Here is a 20,251-nt window from a genome sequence, read left to right on the forward strand (position 1 = left end):
ACTCCCCTAAAATGTAAAGCATCTCCAAATAAAATGGTACGTAGGTTCACTGAGTTCTTCTTACGTACCACGCTTCAATGATAAAACTGCAATTTGACATTTTGCCTAACAGTGATGACATTCTGTGAAATACTGCTGTGTTCTTTGTCAGTCTAACAGTGGTGGCTGATAGAGTTTCTCACTCTAAACTGGGTCACAGTTGTATTACACAGAATATACGACGCAGCAGTGGAAACTCCTACACACAGTTCAAACAATCTAATGATGTGCAGACGTCGCATTCTGACGGCTGTGTGAGGGAAATTATGAACTTTTTTATTAACATCTTGTTTCCTTTGCAGATACACAGACACACCAGTTTTATTCAGCGTGCAAAAAAAGAAAAAGAAAATAAATATATATATAAAAATCAGTGGAGCACCACCTGCAGTTACAACATTAAAATGCTGCTTACACCTTCATGTGTCATTAATTTAACACTTCTAACACATTTTGCTGTTGCACGATGAGACACTTTAACTCATCACAGACTTTTATATATTGTGGTGTGTTTTAATTTTATCTCAGTGGGAATATCTTTTCCACCACCCATTCATTACGCTTGGGTGGCAGACAAATAAACCACAGGGTGTCATATCAGATAATCAGTGCCCTTAATCAATAAGATGCCCTCTTTATGAGGAGGAACACAACCTGAGACGTGCAGAACTGGGTTACTGTCGGTACCAGCTCTGTGAGGGTGATGATATTTCTGCAGAGCAGTCGTCCCACTTCGTGGCTCAATTGTTGAAAAACGCGCACTAAAGTGCCCTCCTGGGAGCTAAAACGTGTGCTAAAGTGCCCTCTTGGGAACCAAAAAAGCATGTCAAAGTGCTCTCTTGGTTGGCAAAACACACTAAACTGCCCCCTTGGCTGGTTAAAACATGATATACTTCCCTCTTGGGAGCCAAACCATGCGCTAAAGTGCTCTCTTGGGAGTCAAAACGTGTGCTAAAGTGCCCTCTTGGGAGTCAAAAAAGCATGTCAAAGTGCCCCCTTGGCTGGTTAAAACACACTAAACTGCCCCCTTGGCTGGTTAAAACATGATAAACTGCCCTCTTGAGAGCCAAAACATGCGCTAAAGTGCCCTCTTGGGAGCCAAAACACGTGTTAAAGTGCCCTCTTGGGAGTAAAAACATGTGCTGAAGTGCCCTCTTGGGGTAAAAACATGCGCTAAAGTGCCCTCTTGGGGTCAAAACATGCGCTAAAGTGCCCTCTTGGGAGCCAAAGCGTGCGCTAAAGTGCCCTTCGTTTCGCCCCTGCCCTTCAAAAAGTCTGTGCGCGCCACTGATCTCTGTAATGGCACAAGATCACTAAAAAATACATTTTTGGTCTATAAGGGATTTAAAAAACGAGCCTAAAGCTCCCCAGTGGACCCAGAACCCCACTGTGGGAACCCCTGAGAGACATTTGAATATTCCCCTAATTGCAGATGATGAGGCAGCAGTGAGCAGACACCCCACCCACCGGCGCTGCCCTGCTGCGAAGTGAAACGTCGCCGGATCCACTCCACGTTTTTCCTCCAGCGCCCTTATATGGAGCTCCGTGTAGGTTATAGGGAGAAGTAGAGGAAATAACAAGGCGCAACAAACAAGAAGGGGCGTGTGGAATGACAGGAAAATCGTCGGCGTGTGTGCGCTGAGGGAGTGATGGAATATGTGAGAAACGAGAGATCAGGGCGCGATTCTCTGCTGCTGCCGCGGTGCCGGATCATCTGAAGCTCCACCGGAGGATGCTGCGGCTCCTGAAGCGCTCACATCCCGCAGCTCCAGGCTCCTCCGCTGCAGCTCACTGTGAATGTTACAGCGTGTGACGGCCGGATCGACGATGTACGAGCGGGCAAACAGGGAGCACAAAGGTTGACTGAACATTTGGAAGGTTTTTTTTTTTTCCCTCTCTCTCTCTCTCTCTCTCTGAGTGTCTGAGAGGATTTTCCTGCGCGCAGTGCTCCTCAGTCGCATCACTGTTACAGACGCAGCAGGAGGAGGGAGAGAAAAAGAAGAACGGACTTGATTTTTTTTCTGCTCTCTTGTTCAATAATTTAGGAGTATCTGTTCCCTCAAGATCAGCTGCTGGCTTTGTCTAACATCGTCCGTGCATGATCCTGCAGCCCGGCTTGAGGTGGCGCTGACACGGATGGAAGCCGATGGCCAGGCGCCCCGAATTTGCTCAGAAGGGGGATGCAACCTAAAATAACCCCGGTGCCAAATGGTAAGAGAGCAGATTAATGAGCGGGAGTCGATGCGATGACAGGCTCCAAACTGCAGTAACGTGTGTTTGTTTCTCTGTGAGCTTTAACCTGAGTCATTATGCTGAATTATCCCCGCAGCTTCCCGCACATCATCAGCCTCAGGAGCCCTGAATCTGTGACACCCTCGGCTTCTCCGGAGACTCCCCCCTCCTCCTCCTCCTCCTCCTCCTCCTCCTCCTCCTCCTGTCCCCCCGACACTCGGAGCCCGGACACCGGCGACTTTTTAATGGCTTTTGTGTTCAGAAGATGGAGGGTTTTACTGGTGCTGAACGTGCTCGCTGTTGCTGGCTTCATGACTTTCTGGGCCAAGTGCAACACACGCAGCGTCCAAGCCGCCGGTCCGGAGGCTCCGGCGGACGGGAAGAGGCCCCGGGGCAACGGGACGGCGCAGGGGCCCAACATCAGCCATGAGGTGCTGCTGAAGAGGCTCAGCTCGCTGGAGGACGTGGTGTACCGGCAGCTAAACGGTAAAGAGCGGCGTAACATTTAAACTGAAATAACACGTCGACCTGATTTCCCTCCAGGAGTCTGCAGAGGGAGGAAGAGTTTCTCCTGGAGCGGCGGAGATGTGACAGGATGATGCGACCTCCTCCTCTTCCTCCTCACACACCCCACGTTATTTCATTTTAAACAAGTTTGATGAGATTATGAAAGAAAAAACATTCTCAACTGCTACATATGAGAGTATTTCACCTCTGCAGCCGGGCAGCAAAGATCAACAACGAAATTATAAATGATTTATGATCAAACATTTCATTTAAAAGACCTACTTAAAGGTCAAATCCGGGTTTAGTTGCATGAATAAACACATTTAATTATCCTGAATTCATGACAAAAGCATCAAAACAGAAATTCACTTTTTGACTGCTGATTTTATATTTGATTAAACTTCAGTTGATAGTTATTTCACCGTTAACAAACAATAAAATGAGTTATAAATGATGAATTATATCATTTATTATTGAAAAGTTGTAACTCATCTTTATAGCATTTGCTTTATTAAGGTTTTATAAGACGTTTCACAGTTGAAATAACTGTTAACTAAAGTTTGATAAACTATAAAATGAACTTTTATTAATGATAATTAATAGCTAAAAGTTAAAACACACTGCAGATGCTTTTTTTCCTCGTTCCCTCAGCGGAGAAGTTTTCACTTGTGTCTTCGTGTTTGTTGGTTTGTCAGCATGTTTACACAAAAACTATGTAATTCCCATGATTCCCGGGAAACTTGCCCTGAATAGATCCCAGTAGCTTTTGGTGCAGAACTGGTTAAAGGAACAGATCACGTGTTTTTCCTCACTTTCTTTATCATTGCAAGATAAATCCTGGATCTTTTAGGCAGCTTGTATCTATGAGGTGAGTTCTCTACGGAGTGCCCTTCTAGTTAAGCATTGTATTTAATGAATCCCTGAAGGAGCGCTGTCTTTGCCAGGAGGGGTAAACGGGGTCAGAGGTCAGGGTCGACTACAGAGCCGGAGCTTTGAGGAGTCCGCTGCCTTCAGGACTCTTCAGCAGGATGTTTGCCAACGCGGAGGCTCTGAACGCAGCTCGCCACGCTGATGGAGTCACTTTAATCACACTTCCGCCCACAAATACATCCAGTCTCACAAAGAAGAAGCTTATTTTATCCCTCGTTTCAAACAGTGAAATCCTTGAAGCTCCAATAACAGTTTGCAGCCTTTTTTTTTTTGTTTTTACTTCTATCATTAAAAGTGTTTCAAGTGGTGTTTTCACACAGGAGCTGCTGACCTCAGTGAGAGTAGGAAGTCCTGGAACGGGCCCACACATCTCTGTTAGTGGAATATATCTGCACAGTGAAGATGCTCTGTGTGAATCTGTGCCAGCACTTGTCATAATGTGAACGCGGCTCAGAGGTTTCACCTGCTTTGACAGCCGCTGACTACACACTGCATGTTCATGTGCGGCTGGAGCCGTGATGTGGAGGCGGGCTATCGGCTGTAAGCCACAGAGCGCCTCACTGAGGGGAGAGTGACTCAGCCCGACTAAAGGATCCTGACATGTAATCTTGTTTTTGCCTCTCCCAGGTCTGTCCAAATCTCTGGGTCTGATTGAGGGCTTCGGGGGTCGGGGTAAAGGCGGCCTCCCTGCCACGCTGTCGCCAGCTGAGGAGAGCGACGCTAAATACCTGAGGGAGAAGTACGGCTACAACGCCTACCTCAGCGACAGAATCTCTCTGGATCGGACTATACCGGACCACCGGCCTGGAAAGTGAGTACGAGAGCGGATAAACTTGGTATTTAATGTTAGTTCAGAACAATTACAGGCTGTAAAACTTATTGTCATATAAGTTTTATCCATAATAGAGACACGATCTGTCCATTTCTGACCAGTAAAATAGAGATTGATGGAATTTGTTGTGAGGAAACACTGTGCAGAAATATCAATTGTTGTTTGTAGACACACTGTTCAGAAGTAGAGATGGCATTTGATGTTTTGGGTCGACGATCTATTATCTTTCTACAGAATCACCCAGAAACGCCCGCCACCGATCAAAATAAGAAAATAAGAAAAAACAAGATTTAGATTTAAGATTCAAAACTCGCTTCCGATGAAAAGCGTTCACGGTGATTTGTGTGCACTGACCAGACGAACTGAGATCCTGGATGTGGAGAGACATTCATTCTGAGCACTGACGTCTCTCTTTGCTTTAGCTGATTCATTCATGCTTCACAATAACGCACCACGCAGCCCACCTGACGCGCATGGCAGCTCCACACGTCACTCCCACCTCCTCCTTGTGTGCCATGTTTTAGATATCAGGCTGTTGTCTCTGAGTTTCTTCTCTTATCTTTATCTTTATCTCTACATACATACACAGAAACTGAGGGAAAATATGCAATTACAGTGGAGTTACCAATCAAATTTGTGGTCATTATGTAAGTTATTTCTGAATATGACATATATATTTTCCGTAAATGTAGAATATAACATTCAGTCCACTGTTTTGCTTCTTTTTCACATTGCTTTTCGATGTAATATAGCTGGTTTATCAGGAGTTATTGCCCGATGTAAAACATCTTTTAGAGAAGTTATCAAAAAGTAACCAAACGTAATAAGTTTCATTATTGTTATGAAATGATTAAAATAGTAATACTCCTTATTATATTCATACAATTTAGATCTTCTCCATTTCCACCCATGTGGATGAAAGCTGAGCGTGCATCATCTGTGCGAAAAGTCCAAAACATGCACGCCGAGTTGCGCAAATCTAAGATTTGTTTTGACGACCTTTCTCGCGGGATCAGGCAAACACACATGTAGCGCTCGTCCGTCCCTGCTGAATCTCTCGCTCTCCCTCCCTCGCTGCCTCTTACTCGTGTTTGATGCAGATGCAATCACAGGCTGGCTATTGATCTCCAGGCATGCATGGATGCTCCAGCCACACATTAAAGGAACACTTTGTTGTTCTGCTTATTATTAATGGATATGCAGATCCTTGCGTGTGTCGGTGAGCGTGCACACGTCAACTCGCGGCGGTAGTATATTGTTCGTCGTGCGGGTCCTGTAAAGAGTTTGTGTCTGTGTCTCTGGCCCACATTGCTGGTTAATCGAGTAACAGTCCTTCTTTTTGAAAGTCAGCGATGATGAGGAAGCCTCGGGCGTAACGCTTGCCACCAACTGTGCGCGAGTGTGTTCGGGGCTGCGGAGTGGAGGAATCAGGATCCAGCACTCTCGTTTGTCACTCGGGGGGGTCTTTTATGTTGCCGGGATCAAAGCGGCGTGTGAAGCGTGTTGGGGTGTGATATCTTCAGGCTCAGCAGCAGCATGTATGATGGATTCTGAGGAGTTTCCTATGTTTAACTGAAGGTCCCTTTCCAAGGCGCACAGCCGGAAGTGGCGGTGAAAAGACGGAGAGGGAGAGGGATGTGAAGAAACAAAGAAGAACTGTGGTTTAGGGGAATTTTTCTAAATCTGCTTACTGTCTTCTTCAGAGCTGTTACATTTATTTGCTTCAACTTTCTTTCCTACATTATGAAATTATACTAAGAGCCGTGTGGGTGTATATCAGCTGATAAGAAACTAGGTACGTCTGAACAGAAGTGCCTAAAGAAAAGCCAACAGCTGATGAGCTGCCTCCTCAGATTAGTGAATGAAGCTGTGCTTGTAAAGTGACAAGTTCACACTCTCACACTCGGAATCATTCATGCTGCTCGCTTCTATCTGCTGCACGCTGCTGTCGCTGGTTACGCTGCTTTGCACCAGCCCGGCCTCCTCCTGTTCTTATTACCATAATTACCACGGCATCCCCTGCCTTGTATATTACGAACATAGATTCTCCATATCAGTGCCTAATGCATCTGCCCTGAGGGAGGGAGGGGGGGGGTGTTTAATATGTTCCCCTCAGATTTTTCTGCTTTTAATTGGCTTCATCTGGAGAGCTTCTTCAAACACAGAACCTTCTCTGGAATCAATGTGCTTCATTAAAATAAAAAGTCTCAATCATATACATCGGAGGGCTCGGCAGGATAGCGTTAAGATAACGTTGCAATATTTTCAGGCTATACAGGATAAACAATATATATCTCGATCTTTTCAAAAGGACTTCATAAATGCTATCACGATATTTTTCACTAAATACCTCGGAAATCTATAGTATGACCGTTTTGACGGGATGACTTGGTATTTTTCCCAAAATAGAGACACTATGTAAGACATTTATGATAAATAATCACCAATAAGATGTAAATAATGTGAGTAAAGGCAAGTTTTAGAACAAGTCTGGTAACTTCAGAAGATTACATCGCGTTACTTTAACACAGCCGTTAAAACCAGGAGAAGAAAACACTAATGCCACATCGTGATATATTGATATTCAACATCTATGGTCTGCATCATCATGTCATCATGTTTGTTTAGTATTTATAATTAAGGCCTTTTTTCTTGTGGAAAGTATGCAAAAGCCCCACAGCTTCATGTCAAATATCTCAAAGGGTAGAATAAGAATATAAACATCTTTATTTATGATAACAACCGAGGCTGATGTGAGTGTTTCCTGCCGAAAAGCCGGTTTCACCAATTTCCATCAAAACATTGGATTTATTACAGGATCGCTTGTAATTAAAATTAAATTACATGTAGGAATAAGATTGCTGATACGAAGGAAGACAGGAAAAGAGGATTAGTGAAGGAAAGCATTTCCTCTCCCACCCTTACTAAACTTAGAGCCGGAGCCTCGCCCTGCCTCTTTCCTCTTCATTAGCGCTCCTTAAACTAAACGGCAGTGGAAAAAAAAAAACAGGCCTCCTATCTGCAGCAGACAAACTATGAATAGGCCAATTTGGTTGGCAGAACAGGAAGCGGCGCGTGGTTTTCCTTTCAGCCTCGTCGAACAAGATGTCAGCAGCCCCACGGAGGCAGCTTGGGTCTTTTTAACGCAATGATGGAGGATAAGTGGAGCGTGCACAAGCCCGGAATGTGGCTTCACAGGCGAGCGTGGAAAGGTTCTTGTGTTACAGATGGTGTGGCGTTGTTTGCGTGTCTCTGTACAGATGCAGAAAGGTCAGTTACCCGAGAGACCTCCCCCAGATCTCCCTCATCTTCATCTTCGTCAACGAGGCTCTGTCGGTGATCCTGCGCTCCGTCCACTCGGCTGTCAATCACACCCCGGCTCACCTGCTCAAAGAAATCATCCTGGTGGACGACAACAGCGACGACGGTGAGTAGAAAAGGAAGATTTCCTCTCTCAAATCGCAAATAAGGAAAAGGAGATAAAACATTTGCCTGCAGGGGCGGATGAAGAAGAGGACTGAACAACCAGAGGGTGACAGAAGGCTCCCAGTCGGCCTCTTGGTTTGACGGATGGCCTGTTCTCTCCTGACCAGCCACCAAATGATCGACATTATTTTACCCGGTCAGCCTCCTCAGAGGTTTTTTTTTTAGAACATGCAAAGGTTACGATTATTTTTTGAGTCTGTTGATTCGATTTTGTCCATTCTGTAAAGCAGACATGTGCATCGAAGTGATATCGAACGACACGGCAGCATTTCAGGCAAAAGATTTGTTCTGTTTTTGATGTGAGAGCTTAGCTGAGATGATTTATTGAGATTAAAGGTTTGAAAGTAACACACAGACAAACAAAATCTGCTGTGAGGACAGCGTGAGAGATCCTACAATCACATATAGAAATCTTTAAAGTGGCTTCAAAGGACAGTTTGACATTCTGGAATATATGAATATTGGATGTCTTGCCAAGAGATCATAAGGTCGATAATGCTCTCACGTTTTTATGGTCATATTTATGGTCACCCTCTTATTGATTCCATATGTGTTTCCCACACATAAACATTACTTGAGCACGCCGCACAGGTATATTAACGACCGCCCAAGTATATCTGGTGACCTGTTTTCACATTTTTACCCTTCATTTTTTTTGTTTTATCCGTCTGAGACGACGACGTCATCCGCAATCGATTTACTAGTGGACCGTCTGCCCTCGTTCTCCCCTTCCTGTCTTCTGAAGTTCGCGCGTGCTCTGCAGAGAAACAGAGCGAGAGAGAGAAAAAGATGTTCTTCGGGATCGCGTCCATCCTGTGAGTGCACGGATCGCGGCACAACCTCTCCTCTTCGACCGAGGGCCTACTCGAGCCGTTTATTTCCCACAAGTGCACCTGGCTGTGGCGATTCAGTGCCACGTTGTCTCTGATGGTTTCCAAAGGATTACATAATTAATGGCGAGCCTCCTCCACATGCAAATCACCTGCCGTCGTGAGAGCGGAATGAGAAAAATCCAGGGCTGTGTTTGGAGTGTGTTTTACGGGCGGCTTCGTGAGATACACTGCTGACGAAGGGAGTCATCGGAGCTCAGAGGGCCTCGCTTTATCTTAATTGTGTAATGCACGTAAAAGGTGGTGGTGCTGCTGCGGTGGCGGCTCAGCACGGCTCTTCTTCCAGTAAAGAAATACTCAGATCTGGTGTAACAGTCGCTGTAGTGGCATCTCCACTAACCTCTTTAAGATCTACCATTGTTGTTTTCAAACGAACAGCTGCGTCTCTCGCCGGTCGTCGCATCCGAACCACAGCTGCGGCGTCCAGTAGTTCCTCGTAGGATGCTGATTGGTCCAGAGCGTGGAGGAAGGCCGGATGGATTCATGAGATCACGTGTTCTCGCCTCGTACAGTGGAATAAACTATGGTTATCATCTGTGCTGTAGGAAATGATTGACACATTCCACCTTTCAAACATAACTCACCGCCTGTTTTCATCCTCATACGTTCCTCACGAACACGCTGACGCGTTGCTCTCCGGAGTGTTACGGGATAAAGGCGTCACACACTTGTGGTGCGGCCTTTGTCGGCCTGACAAGCTGATAAGCATCTCCTCGACAAAAGCCGTGGTCATTGCTTTTGAGGAGCAGCGTCTGCCCGAGGTGACTGATGGCGTCGGATTTTTGCAGGGGCAGACGGGGCAGATAGAGGCGGAGCGCCACAATTGGATGTCACAGGAGAAATGTCCCTGTCTTATTTATCGGGCAGGGCTGCCAAGCTGGGCTTTGTGACATCAAGGGACGGAGAGAGAGAGAGAGAGAGAGAGACGAGTGGAGGGGAAGGAGATGAGACCAGGCGGCGCGTAAAGGAGAGAGGAGGTACAGGAAAGATGAAGAGCGAGGGGTGTTGGAGAGAAATTGGGGAAGAAGGGAAGAAATAAAGAAATAAAGGACGAGGAGAGCGGGGAGGGGGGTTTTGAATATAGACATAAGTGAAAAAGCAGGAGAGAAGAAGAGAGGAGCGGCGATGAAGAGGCATCAGAGGATGAAAGGAGAGGCTGAAAGAGCAACTAGGCTATTAGAGAAAGTGGCAGGGACTGGGAGAGGATGAGAGACAGAGAAGCTCTAAGATAAATGAGGTTGGACAGAGAGGAGGAGAACGAGCGCGAGGCGATGGAAAACCAGAATAAAGAGAAAGAGAGAGAGAGAGAGAGAGAGAGGGAGCAATCAGACAGAACGGAAAGCACACACAAATAACGAGGAAAACGGGAAGAGAACGACGAGACAGTCGAGGATTAAAGGATAAAGCTGATGTTATTCTGTCTCTCTTATTTTCGACAAATCTCGCGAAAAACCAACAAAGCCATATTCTGTCATTCAACACTTTGTGATTCCCCCTGCCTCGTCTTCTACCGTAGAATTAAATCCTCGCTTTTAAATCATTTCCTAAAAGAGACGGGCTCTGTAGCTTTTGCAAACATTACTCAAGCGTCAAATATTTTTTTGACGATGAGAGACATGTAGAGTATTGTCATTCCTCTCCTTCAGAGAGAGTTGGAGGGAGGAAGAGGGGGAGCAAGAGGAAGTGGGGACAGTTGAACCCCGTCTCGCCTCTCTCACATGAAACTGCTGACTGGCTGAGAGCCAGCTATCCATCACAGAGGGGAAGAGGGCGAGGCATGCAAACAAATAACGCTCGCTGCCTGCACGAGTCAGCCGGCTCCGTGGCCTTGCTGCGTACACACCCAAGTGTGTATGAATGATGTGTGTGTGAGTGTGTGTGTGTGTGTGTGTGTTTGAGAAAGAGAAGACACAGCATAGGAAATGAGTTTGTGATCAAGAGCCAGTGTGAGTGAGAAAGAAACGGGGGGAAAAAAAAGAAGCTGAGAGAAAGAGAAAGAACAGACAGAGAGCATGAGAAATGTGTTTTTGTTTAAGGGAATTTTTAAGCGTGTGTGTGTTTGTGATGCAAAGGAAGAAGGATTGTGTGTGTGTGTGTGTCCGGGGGGGAGAGAAGAGGCTGATGGGTTGATGGAGAGATCAAAGGTGGAGCAGTCGATGACACTCAGGAAGCTGCAGACTCTGATTCGCGTTGCGTGGAGTGTGTTGGAGCTGAAAGCAGCACCGCAGAGAACCGAGCCGGCAGATTTATGTCATCCGACTGTTTCTGTTCCTGTGTGCGTCATTTGTTTTTCTCTGCCGACGCGAAACTCGTCGTGTGCTTGTGGTGAAACTTTGATGATATAATTATTATCCTTATAAAGGGGCAGATAATTAATGAGAGGCTGTTAAATGATTATGAGGAGCTTGTACAGTTCAGTGCTCCAAGTCAGGTCAGATCTGCATTAATGATGATTTTTCTTATAAACGGGAGCTTCAAGCTCAATTTCACGTATTTCACTCCGCTATATTGATTTGGCGTTTGAGTCTGTAATTAACAAAACACGATCACAATGCTTTATTGATTAATTACAGTTTAATAAATGATGCATTCAGACATTTTTCATTATAGGGTTTATGGGATTTAGGCGGATGTGTTGGCAGAAATGGAATATAATATTCACAGTTGTGTTTTCATTAGCGCGTAACGACCTGAAACTAAAGAGTCAGTGTTGTCGTCATCTTAGAATGAACCCTTTTTATTTCAGGTGGTCATCCACAAAGCCATGTTGCACCGCCATGTTTTTCTACAGTGGCCCAGGATGGACAAATCAAAACTGGCTGTAGAAGACGGCCTGAAAACAATCCAAAACATTAATACCGAATATAACAGCACGAGAATAGATTTAACAGAACTAACTTGGTGTTGAAGAGAGAAAAATTTAGAATAAAATGAACTCAACTGTGAGTGAGAAACGTTCGGTGTGATATCAGAGCAGAGGGTGACGTAGGACACAAGTGATTTTATTTAGTTGGCGTGGAAAGGCAGAAACATAACGTGTGATTTTGTGAGAGCTGTAAAGATATTAGCCTTTATTTAAGAGCTCAAAGTGCTGTGCTGCAAGACTGGAACTATCAGGGCTTCAATATGTTGTTCAAGGTCTCAGCCCGTCTCACCATCACCCGTTGTTTTGCTCGGTGTTATCTTCGTCTCACGGACTGCAGAGCAGCTGAAAGGACCGCTGGAGGAGTATGTGAACAAGCGCTACCCCGGCCTGGTGAAGATCGTCAGGAACCAGAAGAGAGAGGGACTGATCCGGGCCAGAATCGAGGGCTGGAAGGTGGCCACCGCCGAGGTGACGGGATTTTTCGACGCCCACGTGGAGTTCACCCCATCCTGGTGAGTAAGACGGGAGTAATTGACTTCTGCTCTTTAATATGTAGTACTGTAAGTGTCAGAGACGTCTGGAATGAAAACATCTTATTTTCAGGTAGAACTTCACTTGGACTTGAATGTTTAAAAATTTGTATTCCAAACCAAGCAGTGTGACAACAACCACTGAATTACAAATAATGATAAGAGCAATAACAAGAATAGACCGTATGTACCACTTTAAAGAGAAAGTTACAAGGTGCTTTACAGAATCATTAAAGGAGAGAACAAAGGACGGGCAGCGGCAGCATAAAGCGAACGCACAGAAAGCAATTTCACACCTGAGAGGCTTTAAGATAAGGAGTGACGGAGAAGGGTGAAGCCCGTGGAATCAGGATTAAAAGATACGGCGGGACGTATAGCTCGTCAAATAAACAAAACATAAAGCGAGCAATAAAACAGGACATTCTTGAAAGTACGTTTTCAAGAAATCATTTAAAAGATGAAAATGATTTGGCTGAGACGGGAACACTTGACTGCCTTTTTGTAAATCCCACTGACACCTTCTTTTATAGGTCTCTTATTCGTTTTCAAGCCCAGTGTGTACTTGAGAGTGTGTACACAACCCAGTTCACTCAGCATAAATAGACACATGCCCTCCAGAGCTGCGCTGAGCTGAATCAAATAGAATTTGTAATAAAGTTGGTACAACTTGAGGGACTGTATAACTGAGCGAAGTGGGTGAAACAGAGGGGGGATCTTAAAAGAAGCTCGGTGCCGTCTGTCTGTAAAGTCTGGACACGTGTGTGTGTGTGTTTGTGTGTTTATTCTCCCGTCAGGGCCGAGCCGGTTCTGGCCAGAATAAAAGAGGACCACAAGAGGATTATTCTGCCCTCCATCGATAACATCAAGCACGACACGTTTGAGGTGGAGCGCTACGAGAACTCGGGCCACGGCTACAACTGGGAGCTGTGGTGCATGTACATCAACCCGCCCAAACAGTGGTGGGATGACGGAGACATATCGGCTCCCATCAGGTGAGTCGGCTGCAAAACACTTCAGATCAACCCGTTAACAAACAGTCAGTGTGTCAGAAGAAAACCCCAAAGTCATACTCGAGTAAAAGTAACATTATGTGTCGTGATATTACTTTGGTAAACATATCAGATCCGATATTAAGTGTTTTTTTTATTATTAGAATTGTCTTTTTTTTTATTTTATCCAATTGCCAGCAAAATAAATTAGTTTTAAATTTTGCTACGATGCAGTCTGCAAAGTAACTAATAACTAATCAAACCAAATGTAGTGGAGTGAACGTGTAAAGTAGCAGGAAATAGAAAAACTGTCTTTTTGGGTGAAGCAGGTTTTTGTGTTTACCCAGTTTGTGTCACCTCATATTATCAAAAGTTCTTGGGGGAAAAACTCGTCTGACAAACGAGGAATTAGTAAGAGGAGAACAACATAAAAGCTGCTGATTGAGTAATTTTAAAACAGCAGTTTTTGTGGATTTGTATTATTTGATGTCCACCCAGATGTTTCTGTTAAATCCTATTTTCTTTCGTTTTTCCGTTTTTTGAAATTCACAATAAACACGAAAAACAAGCTGATTTTAGCTAATAAGAAAATAAAGTAAAAATGCATAAAATACTTTTACGCATGCAGAGTAACATATTAAACATCTGTATGTGTGCTGCATTACATATCGTGCCGGTGCAAATGTTCTGTGTAACCTCGTTGCAGGACTCCCGCCATGATCGGCTGCTCCTTCGTTGCCAACCGCGACTACTTTGGCGAACTCGGCCTCCTCGACTCGGGCATGGATGTCTACGGGGGGGAGAACATCGAACTGGGCATCAGGGTTTGTGTGTCACCCAGTTTCCTCCTCTTCCTGCTCCCTTTCTACCCCTGCAGGTTTAAGTGGAGCAGTGGCCACCGTAGCGTGGCACCGCTGATAAATGAGGCCCCATTAGGAGTCCTGGAGGACCAGCCCTGTGTGTGCAGCTCACAGCAGGGCAATGGAGATAAATAGGTCACATGGAGCGAGAAGGTTGGAAGTCTGCTCCTGTATATCTTGAGAGATGGAGAGTCAATTGTTGTTCTGCAGAGTATTTGGGTTTTTTTTTTTGCCAAAAAGCAAAGGAAAGAAAATTGAACATTTTCCAAATGTATCTCAGTGTCAATGATGACTGTGAGAAAAGTCTATTTCTAGTTCTGCCGTTGGATTAGTAAAGTAATTTAATCAATTACTTTAATACCAACTTTAAGGTCTAGTCATTTTTACACATTTCAATGCAGAAATGTTATAAAGTATATATCTTTAAAGTCTGTGTAAAGCAAATTCAGCCATTTTCTTCTAAACACAATAAAAAGGTCATAAATGTATTTCCTTAAAACATGTAAAAAGCCATTCAACCATTTAGAATTTAATTTTGGAGCTAGGCTCACAAACTGTGTTTCAACATTTCTGTGTTCAGGGTTTAATGGGCGGGTCAGAAATCATGGCCGCGTTACGTAACCCGGCCCTGCTGCAGAAGTGGTATAAATACATTCAGTGGTTTTTCCGCCCACTCTTGAGTCTTGGATAGCATCTCTTAGAATAGTTTGCAGCTAGCTAACCAGTCAGCTAAACAGTCATGTCTCCTCCACATCGCTCTGCATCTTTCCTGGATGCCACAGCGTGCAGGGTAACGGCGCTGTTAGCTTATTTAAGTTTCCTAAGGAGGACAACGTAAGGAAACGGTGGATCGATTTTTTCAGAAGGAGCTACTGCAAAGAGTTAAAAATCACCACCATCACCCGTCTCTGCAGTGTCCACTTTACCCCCGATAGTTACAGCAACTGTCACCAGGTAAAGTCTGGATATCTGAAGAGTCCGTTGACGCTGGTCAGTGGGGCCGAAACGTATTTTGTTGATTTGTACTGGAGTTATCCCAAATGTTTCCAACAATGCTCGAACCAAGAGAAATCATTAAGTAACGTGACAAACGTAACTAGCTAGCTCTGAGTTAACTTTCATGTTTTTTAAACCGCCTACCTGCAGGTGTGGCTGTGTGGGGGCAGTATGGAGGTGCTGCCTTGTTCCAGAGTGGCTCACATCGCACGGATGAAGAAACCCTACCACAGTAACATCGCCTTCCACACGCGGCGTAACGCTCTACGCGTGGCTGAGGTCTGGATGGATGAGTACAAGTCCAACGTCTACTTGGCCTGGAACATCCCTGTGGAGGTGAGGGATGATGTCGACGCTAACATCTGTGCCCCTCTTCTTTTTTTTTTAATTTCAAAATTGCACATGAACAATGTTTCCCACACGGCAGATAACAAAAAATGTCCAAACTTTGATGAACTGGGAATTAGTCGAATCATTACCGTGGGAGCAATCAACAGACGATCTGTGTTAAAATATTCCGCGGCACCATTTAAACTATTCATATGGGGGGGAAAAAAAATGCCTCCGTAAAGCAAAGACTTCCCATAATGACTCGCCGTGCTCTTGCAGAACCACGGTATTGATTACGGAGACGTCTCTCAGAGGGTCGCGCTGAGGAGGAGTCTGCAGTGTAAAAGCTTTGAGTGGTACCTCGACAATGTTTACCCGGAGATGAGGAGGTACAACAACACGCTCTTCTACGGCGAGGTGAGTCAGCAGTCAAACCAGACATTAAAGAAGGGGGAGGGGGGGGGAGAGACAAGCTCGTACTTTTACGGTGAGCTGCATTTGTACATATAGATGAAAACCACAGAAAACGGATGAGAAAAATAAATGATAAACAAACATCCTCACACACCGTCTGAGCTGTGGGATAAAAAAAAATAATACAACCCCGATCCCTGAAACATTTGGACTCTGTGTAACCTCTGGAACAAACAAGCAACAAAGGAACGGAAACAGGGTTGTAGAGAATGTTTAATATGCGTTTTGGATCCTGAGCTTGAACGCCTGAATACAAAAGATACAAATGACTGTGACAGGTGAAGGTGAGTGCGATTTATTAAAAGATGCTCTGTGATTTCAGATTCGCAACTCTAAAGTGAGCCACCTGTGTATGGATCAGGGTGTGAAGGAGAACCACACGGCCACCCTGCACCCCTGCCATGGATGGGGTCCTCAGGTAGGACATGGACACAGACGCATGCACCTGTGTAGACTCGTGTGACCAAAACTGTCCATATGTACAGACTCATTTTGGCTTTCTTTATCAGATTTATGAGGCTGTGTGAGTCATTCTGGTCGTTGGCTTGCATGCATCCGGTTCATTTCTCCATAAACTGATGCAGAAACACATAAATATTACTTAATATTACTCTCCCCCAGTCAGCAGACCCAGAAAAGAACAGTGCAACCGACCGTTTCATCAGCGAGGTCCTCCGACATCATCAGGACAGCTGTCGTCACGAGCGACCGCTACGCTCAGCCGTGGCTATTTATAGAGCCCGTTCATGTATCTGTAAACCTACATTGCAGTTATATCCCGGCCATCATTAATAAACACCAGGATTGTCGTGATTAATATATTTTACTTGAGTGATTTTGCAGCAAACGCCCGTTGCAAGTTTTATTTGCAGGTAACACCTTTCGCCTTATACGACACGTTCACTTCGCCGTTTCAGCTGCAGCTGCCCCCAGAAAGTATTCTTTCGCCGCACATTCTCCTCTTTAATACGGTTCTTTACGTGGGACGAGGCGTACGTGTGGTTTTCAGACACAGAGTGCATCTCTCACCACTTTCTTTGCCTCCCTCTTGAAAAACACACTCACCTCATTAACGCTTTTCACCAGTTGACGAGATTTACAGTTGTGTTTCTCGCACAGGCTCAGCTGAAATCCTTTTAGGATTTGCCGTCAGGATAAAAATGGTTCCGTGTTGCACTTTTTTTTTTTGCGCCGAGGCCCTGAGTCAGCCAGTGTCACTTCCTCTGCCCTTCAGCCCGCCGGGGGATCTCTTCTTTAGCCTGCAGTGGTAAACTGGTACTGGTCTTGTTTTCAGTGGTAAAATGCTGGAAGCTTGCAGAGCTGAAAATAACTTCAAATGTGGCAAGTGTGCAGCACAATACCCCCTATCTTCAAAAGTCACACTCCAGGTGTATTTTTAAGTCATCTGTCTGATGAAACCAGTGCAGCGGTTTCTCACTCGCACTTTATGCAGGTAATTGCTGCCCAAGGTGTCTAAAGAAGCAGCAGTGACCTCTAGGGACTGCAAGAGGCGTTGCACAATACACCTACAACACCTGGCTTATGCACTGCAAACGTATGACGAATTTGATCGGTTTGTTTGGAGACTTTGAAGCAGCCCTGTGATTCAGACTGATGCAGTGGGTGTAGTTTTAAAGGACGATCTCAGCTACAGTGTATCACTCGGCAGGGAACACACTTTAATCATTCATATTGGACGGTCTGAGCCGTAATCTCAGCAGGAAAACGCAACAGTAGACACCATCTGGCCTGTTTGTGACCCCCCCCCCCCCCCCTCACACTGTTGAATGTGTGTCATCTCCGTCCTCTGCCTCAGTTGGGACGTTACACCAAAGAGGGTCAGCTGTTCCTGGGCCCGCTGGGCAGCACCGGCGAGGACACTCGCTGCGTGGTGGACGACCAGATCGGCAGCTTTCCTCAGCTCCTCAACTGTGAAAAGGTGACCAACGTGAAGCAGAAGACGTGGCATTTCTCTCAGGTGAGAAAAAGAAAGAAAACTGTTGTCAGTGCTAAATGATGTGAACGTGTTGTGAAATTATAGATTTCCCCCAAATATACTTAAATGTTTGTGCTTAAAGGATTAATATGTAATTTATGGTGTAATTACTCTAAACTAACGGGCCGATTTTTGAGGACACAGATCGCCACTTTTGACTTTTGGCATGTCTGACTTTTAATTTCTCTTTTTTTTTGGACATGAACCCACAAAGTAAATTTTCCATCAGTCTTTCATTTCCACCTGAGGATTTTTTTAAAACCGAGGAGTCGAAGCTTTGAAGCTGTATTTGCACTAGAAAAAAGAGAGTTCACACAGAATAAAGCAGACTTTCATTTAAAAGCAGTGAAGAAGAAGTCCAGCAGAAACGGGCTGTGGTTTCCTGCAGCGGTCTTGTTCGTGGCAACAAGTCTAAACGTTAATGTGGCGCTGATTTTTCTTTTTTTTTTCCTCACAATTAAAAGACTGTAATTAACACCTGAGAAGGTTAAACGAGAACCATCTTCCCGCGTCAGGGCCTGTCTCACCCCGTCACAGTCACATGTGGTTCACAGTCCATCTGTTAAACCTGATAAAAACCAGCACGCCGTCTCTCCTCCTGCCCTGCAGAACGAGTCCATCATAAATCGAGCCACGGGGCGCTGTCTGGAGGTGGTGCCGGCTAATGTTTACTTCGGCCACCTGCTGGTCCTGCAGCCCTGCTCGGGGCAGAGGTGGACCATCAAGAACACCATGAAGCAGTAGCTGATGGGCCAATTTCACTGGGACCAATCGCACCAGAGGCCACTTTCAAGAGCTCTCAGCTGAGCTCCGCTCGGCCGAGGGGCACCCGATGAGGCCGAGGCTCCTCGTCGTCTCAACAGAAGACTTTTGTGAAAAACGTTTTTTTTTTTTACAAACTGGACGTTCAAAGTGATGTAAGTTTAGGGTGAGGACTGTTTTTCTCTCTCCATCTGAATTTGACAAACCTTCGATGTGACGTTGCCATAATTCCTGTACGTGCCACTTCTCCACGGTGTGTTTAGGTTTAAGGATCAGCCTAAACTGTGTTCTGTTTCATGTGGGGGGGGGGAGTAAGGGTTTATCTTCATGCTCAAAAATGTCTCAGCATTATTTCATTCTGTATCATGTAGGGTCTTTTAGAATCATTTAAAAAAGGTAACTCGTTTTAATTTTCAGTAAGCGCTGGTCAGAAAACATCGGCGGTGTTGTGAAAGGCGTCATCAGCGCTTTGACATTTTAGCTTAAGATACCTGAAAATTGAGGTTAACCAACAAACTATAACGCCCAAGTATAGACCCTGTAAATATTTATAATTTGAAGAAAAAGGCATTAACAATAAATATTACTTGGTGTACTGGAGCCTGTTTTTTTTTTTGCCGTTGTTGTAAATCATGTCAAACATCACACCGTCGAGGGCTACTGGGCTACATCATGGTTTTATATGTCGTGGACGCATTTGTCTTTTTTATTGTTCATTTTTATGAAAAGCATTCGGTAGCACAGAATGCAGCACATCTTGTAGCATGATTGTACGTACTGTATGCACAAGGGGACAAAGTTGGAGTTGAGCTGAGCAGTTTTATTCTGTTACCTGCCGAGTGCCATAACTACTGCAGACGGCCAAAACTACCAGGCTGCAGCCTGAAGCACTTTTTTTTGGACACGGGGATAGAAGTGCGGACTCTGAGAGAAATATTGAGTCGGTGACTGAAAAGTGCACAAGTGCAACGACTGTGGAAATGCTGGAGGCCTTCGAGGCCGGTATCGTTACTGTATAGATGATGAGATGTATATGATGTCATATATTCAATTATTTCAATGTTATCAGTTGGATTTTTGCTCCCAAGATTGTCTTCCAATAAACAACTGATTTCCTGCATTTTTCCTCGTGACTGTCTGAAGATACAACTGCAGTTTTTTTAATTGTTTAATTAACTGTGTACAGTTTTGATTCTGGTTGGTTAAACTTAAAGGGACAGTGTGTAATATATCAAGTATTTAGCGCCATCTAGCTGTGAGGTTCGACATTGCAACACTCCTTTGCTCACCCCTCCCGTTCTGACGACGTTCTGGAAGCTACGGTGGCCCTGACGGACAAGAAACTCATTTTCAAAATATGGACTCTTTCCCAACAGCGTCGAATATTTCTACTGATTCAAGTAATGAGGTAAAGATGTAGTTAGTTATTAAGGCTATAAAACTAGAGGTTCCCTCTCGGTTCCGCAGTCAAGCTAGCTCTGAGCGAAAACACGTTTAGCCTTACTACGTAGTACCACGTAGTGCTTTGTGTC

The 20,251-nt window shown here is 44.9% G+C and overlaps 1 protein-coding gene across 1 annotated transcript; it reads left to right on the top strand.

Moving 5' to 3' along the window:
- The first annotated feature begins 1,492 nt into the window (after positions 1-1,492).
- On the top strand, positions 1,493-19,839 carry galnt17 (polypeptide N-acetylgalactosaminyltransferase 17). Its single transcript, XM_030405185.1, has 12 exons — positions 1,493-2,250; positions 2,369-2,757; positions 4,336-4,519; positions 7,801-7,967; positions 12,120-12,294; positions 13,107-13,304; positions 14,008-14,125; positions 15,308-15,493; positions 15,767-15,904; positions 16,284-16,379; positions 17,778-17,939; positions 18,567-19,839. Exons 2-12 carry the CDS (start codon positions 2,517-2,519, stop codon positions 18,699-18,701), a joined length of 1,800 nt encoding a protein of 599 aa, XP_030261045.1. The 5' UTR covers positions 1,493-2,250; positions 2,369-2,516; the 3' UTR covers positions 18,702-19,839.
- Positions 19,840-20,251: the final 412 nt, after the last annotated feature.

Source organism: Sparus aurata, chromosome 2 (genome assembly GCF_900880675.1).
Source record: "Sparus aurata chromosome 2, fSpaAur1.1, whole genome shotgun sequence".
NCBI lineage: Eukaryota > Metazoa > Chordata > Actinopteri > Spariformes > Sparidae > Sparus > Sparus aurata.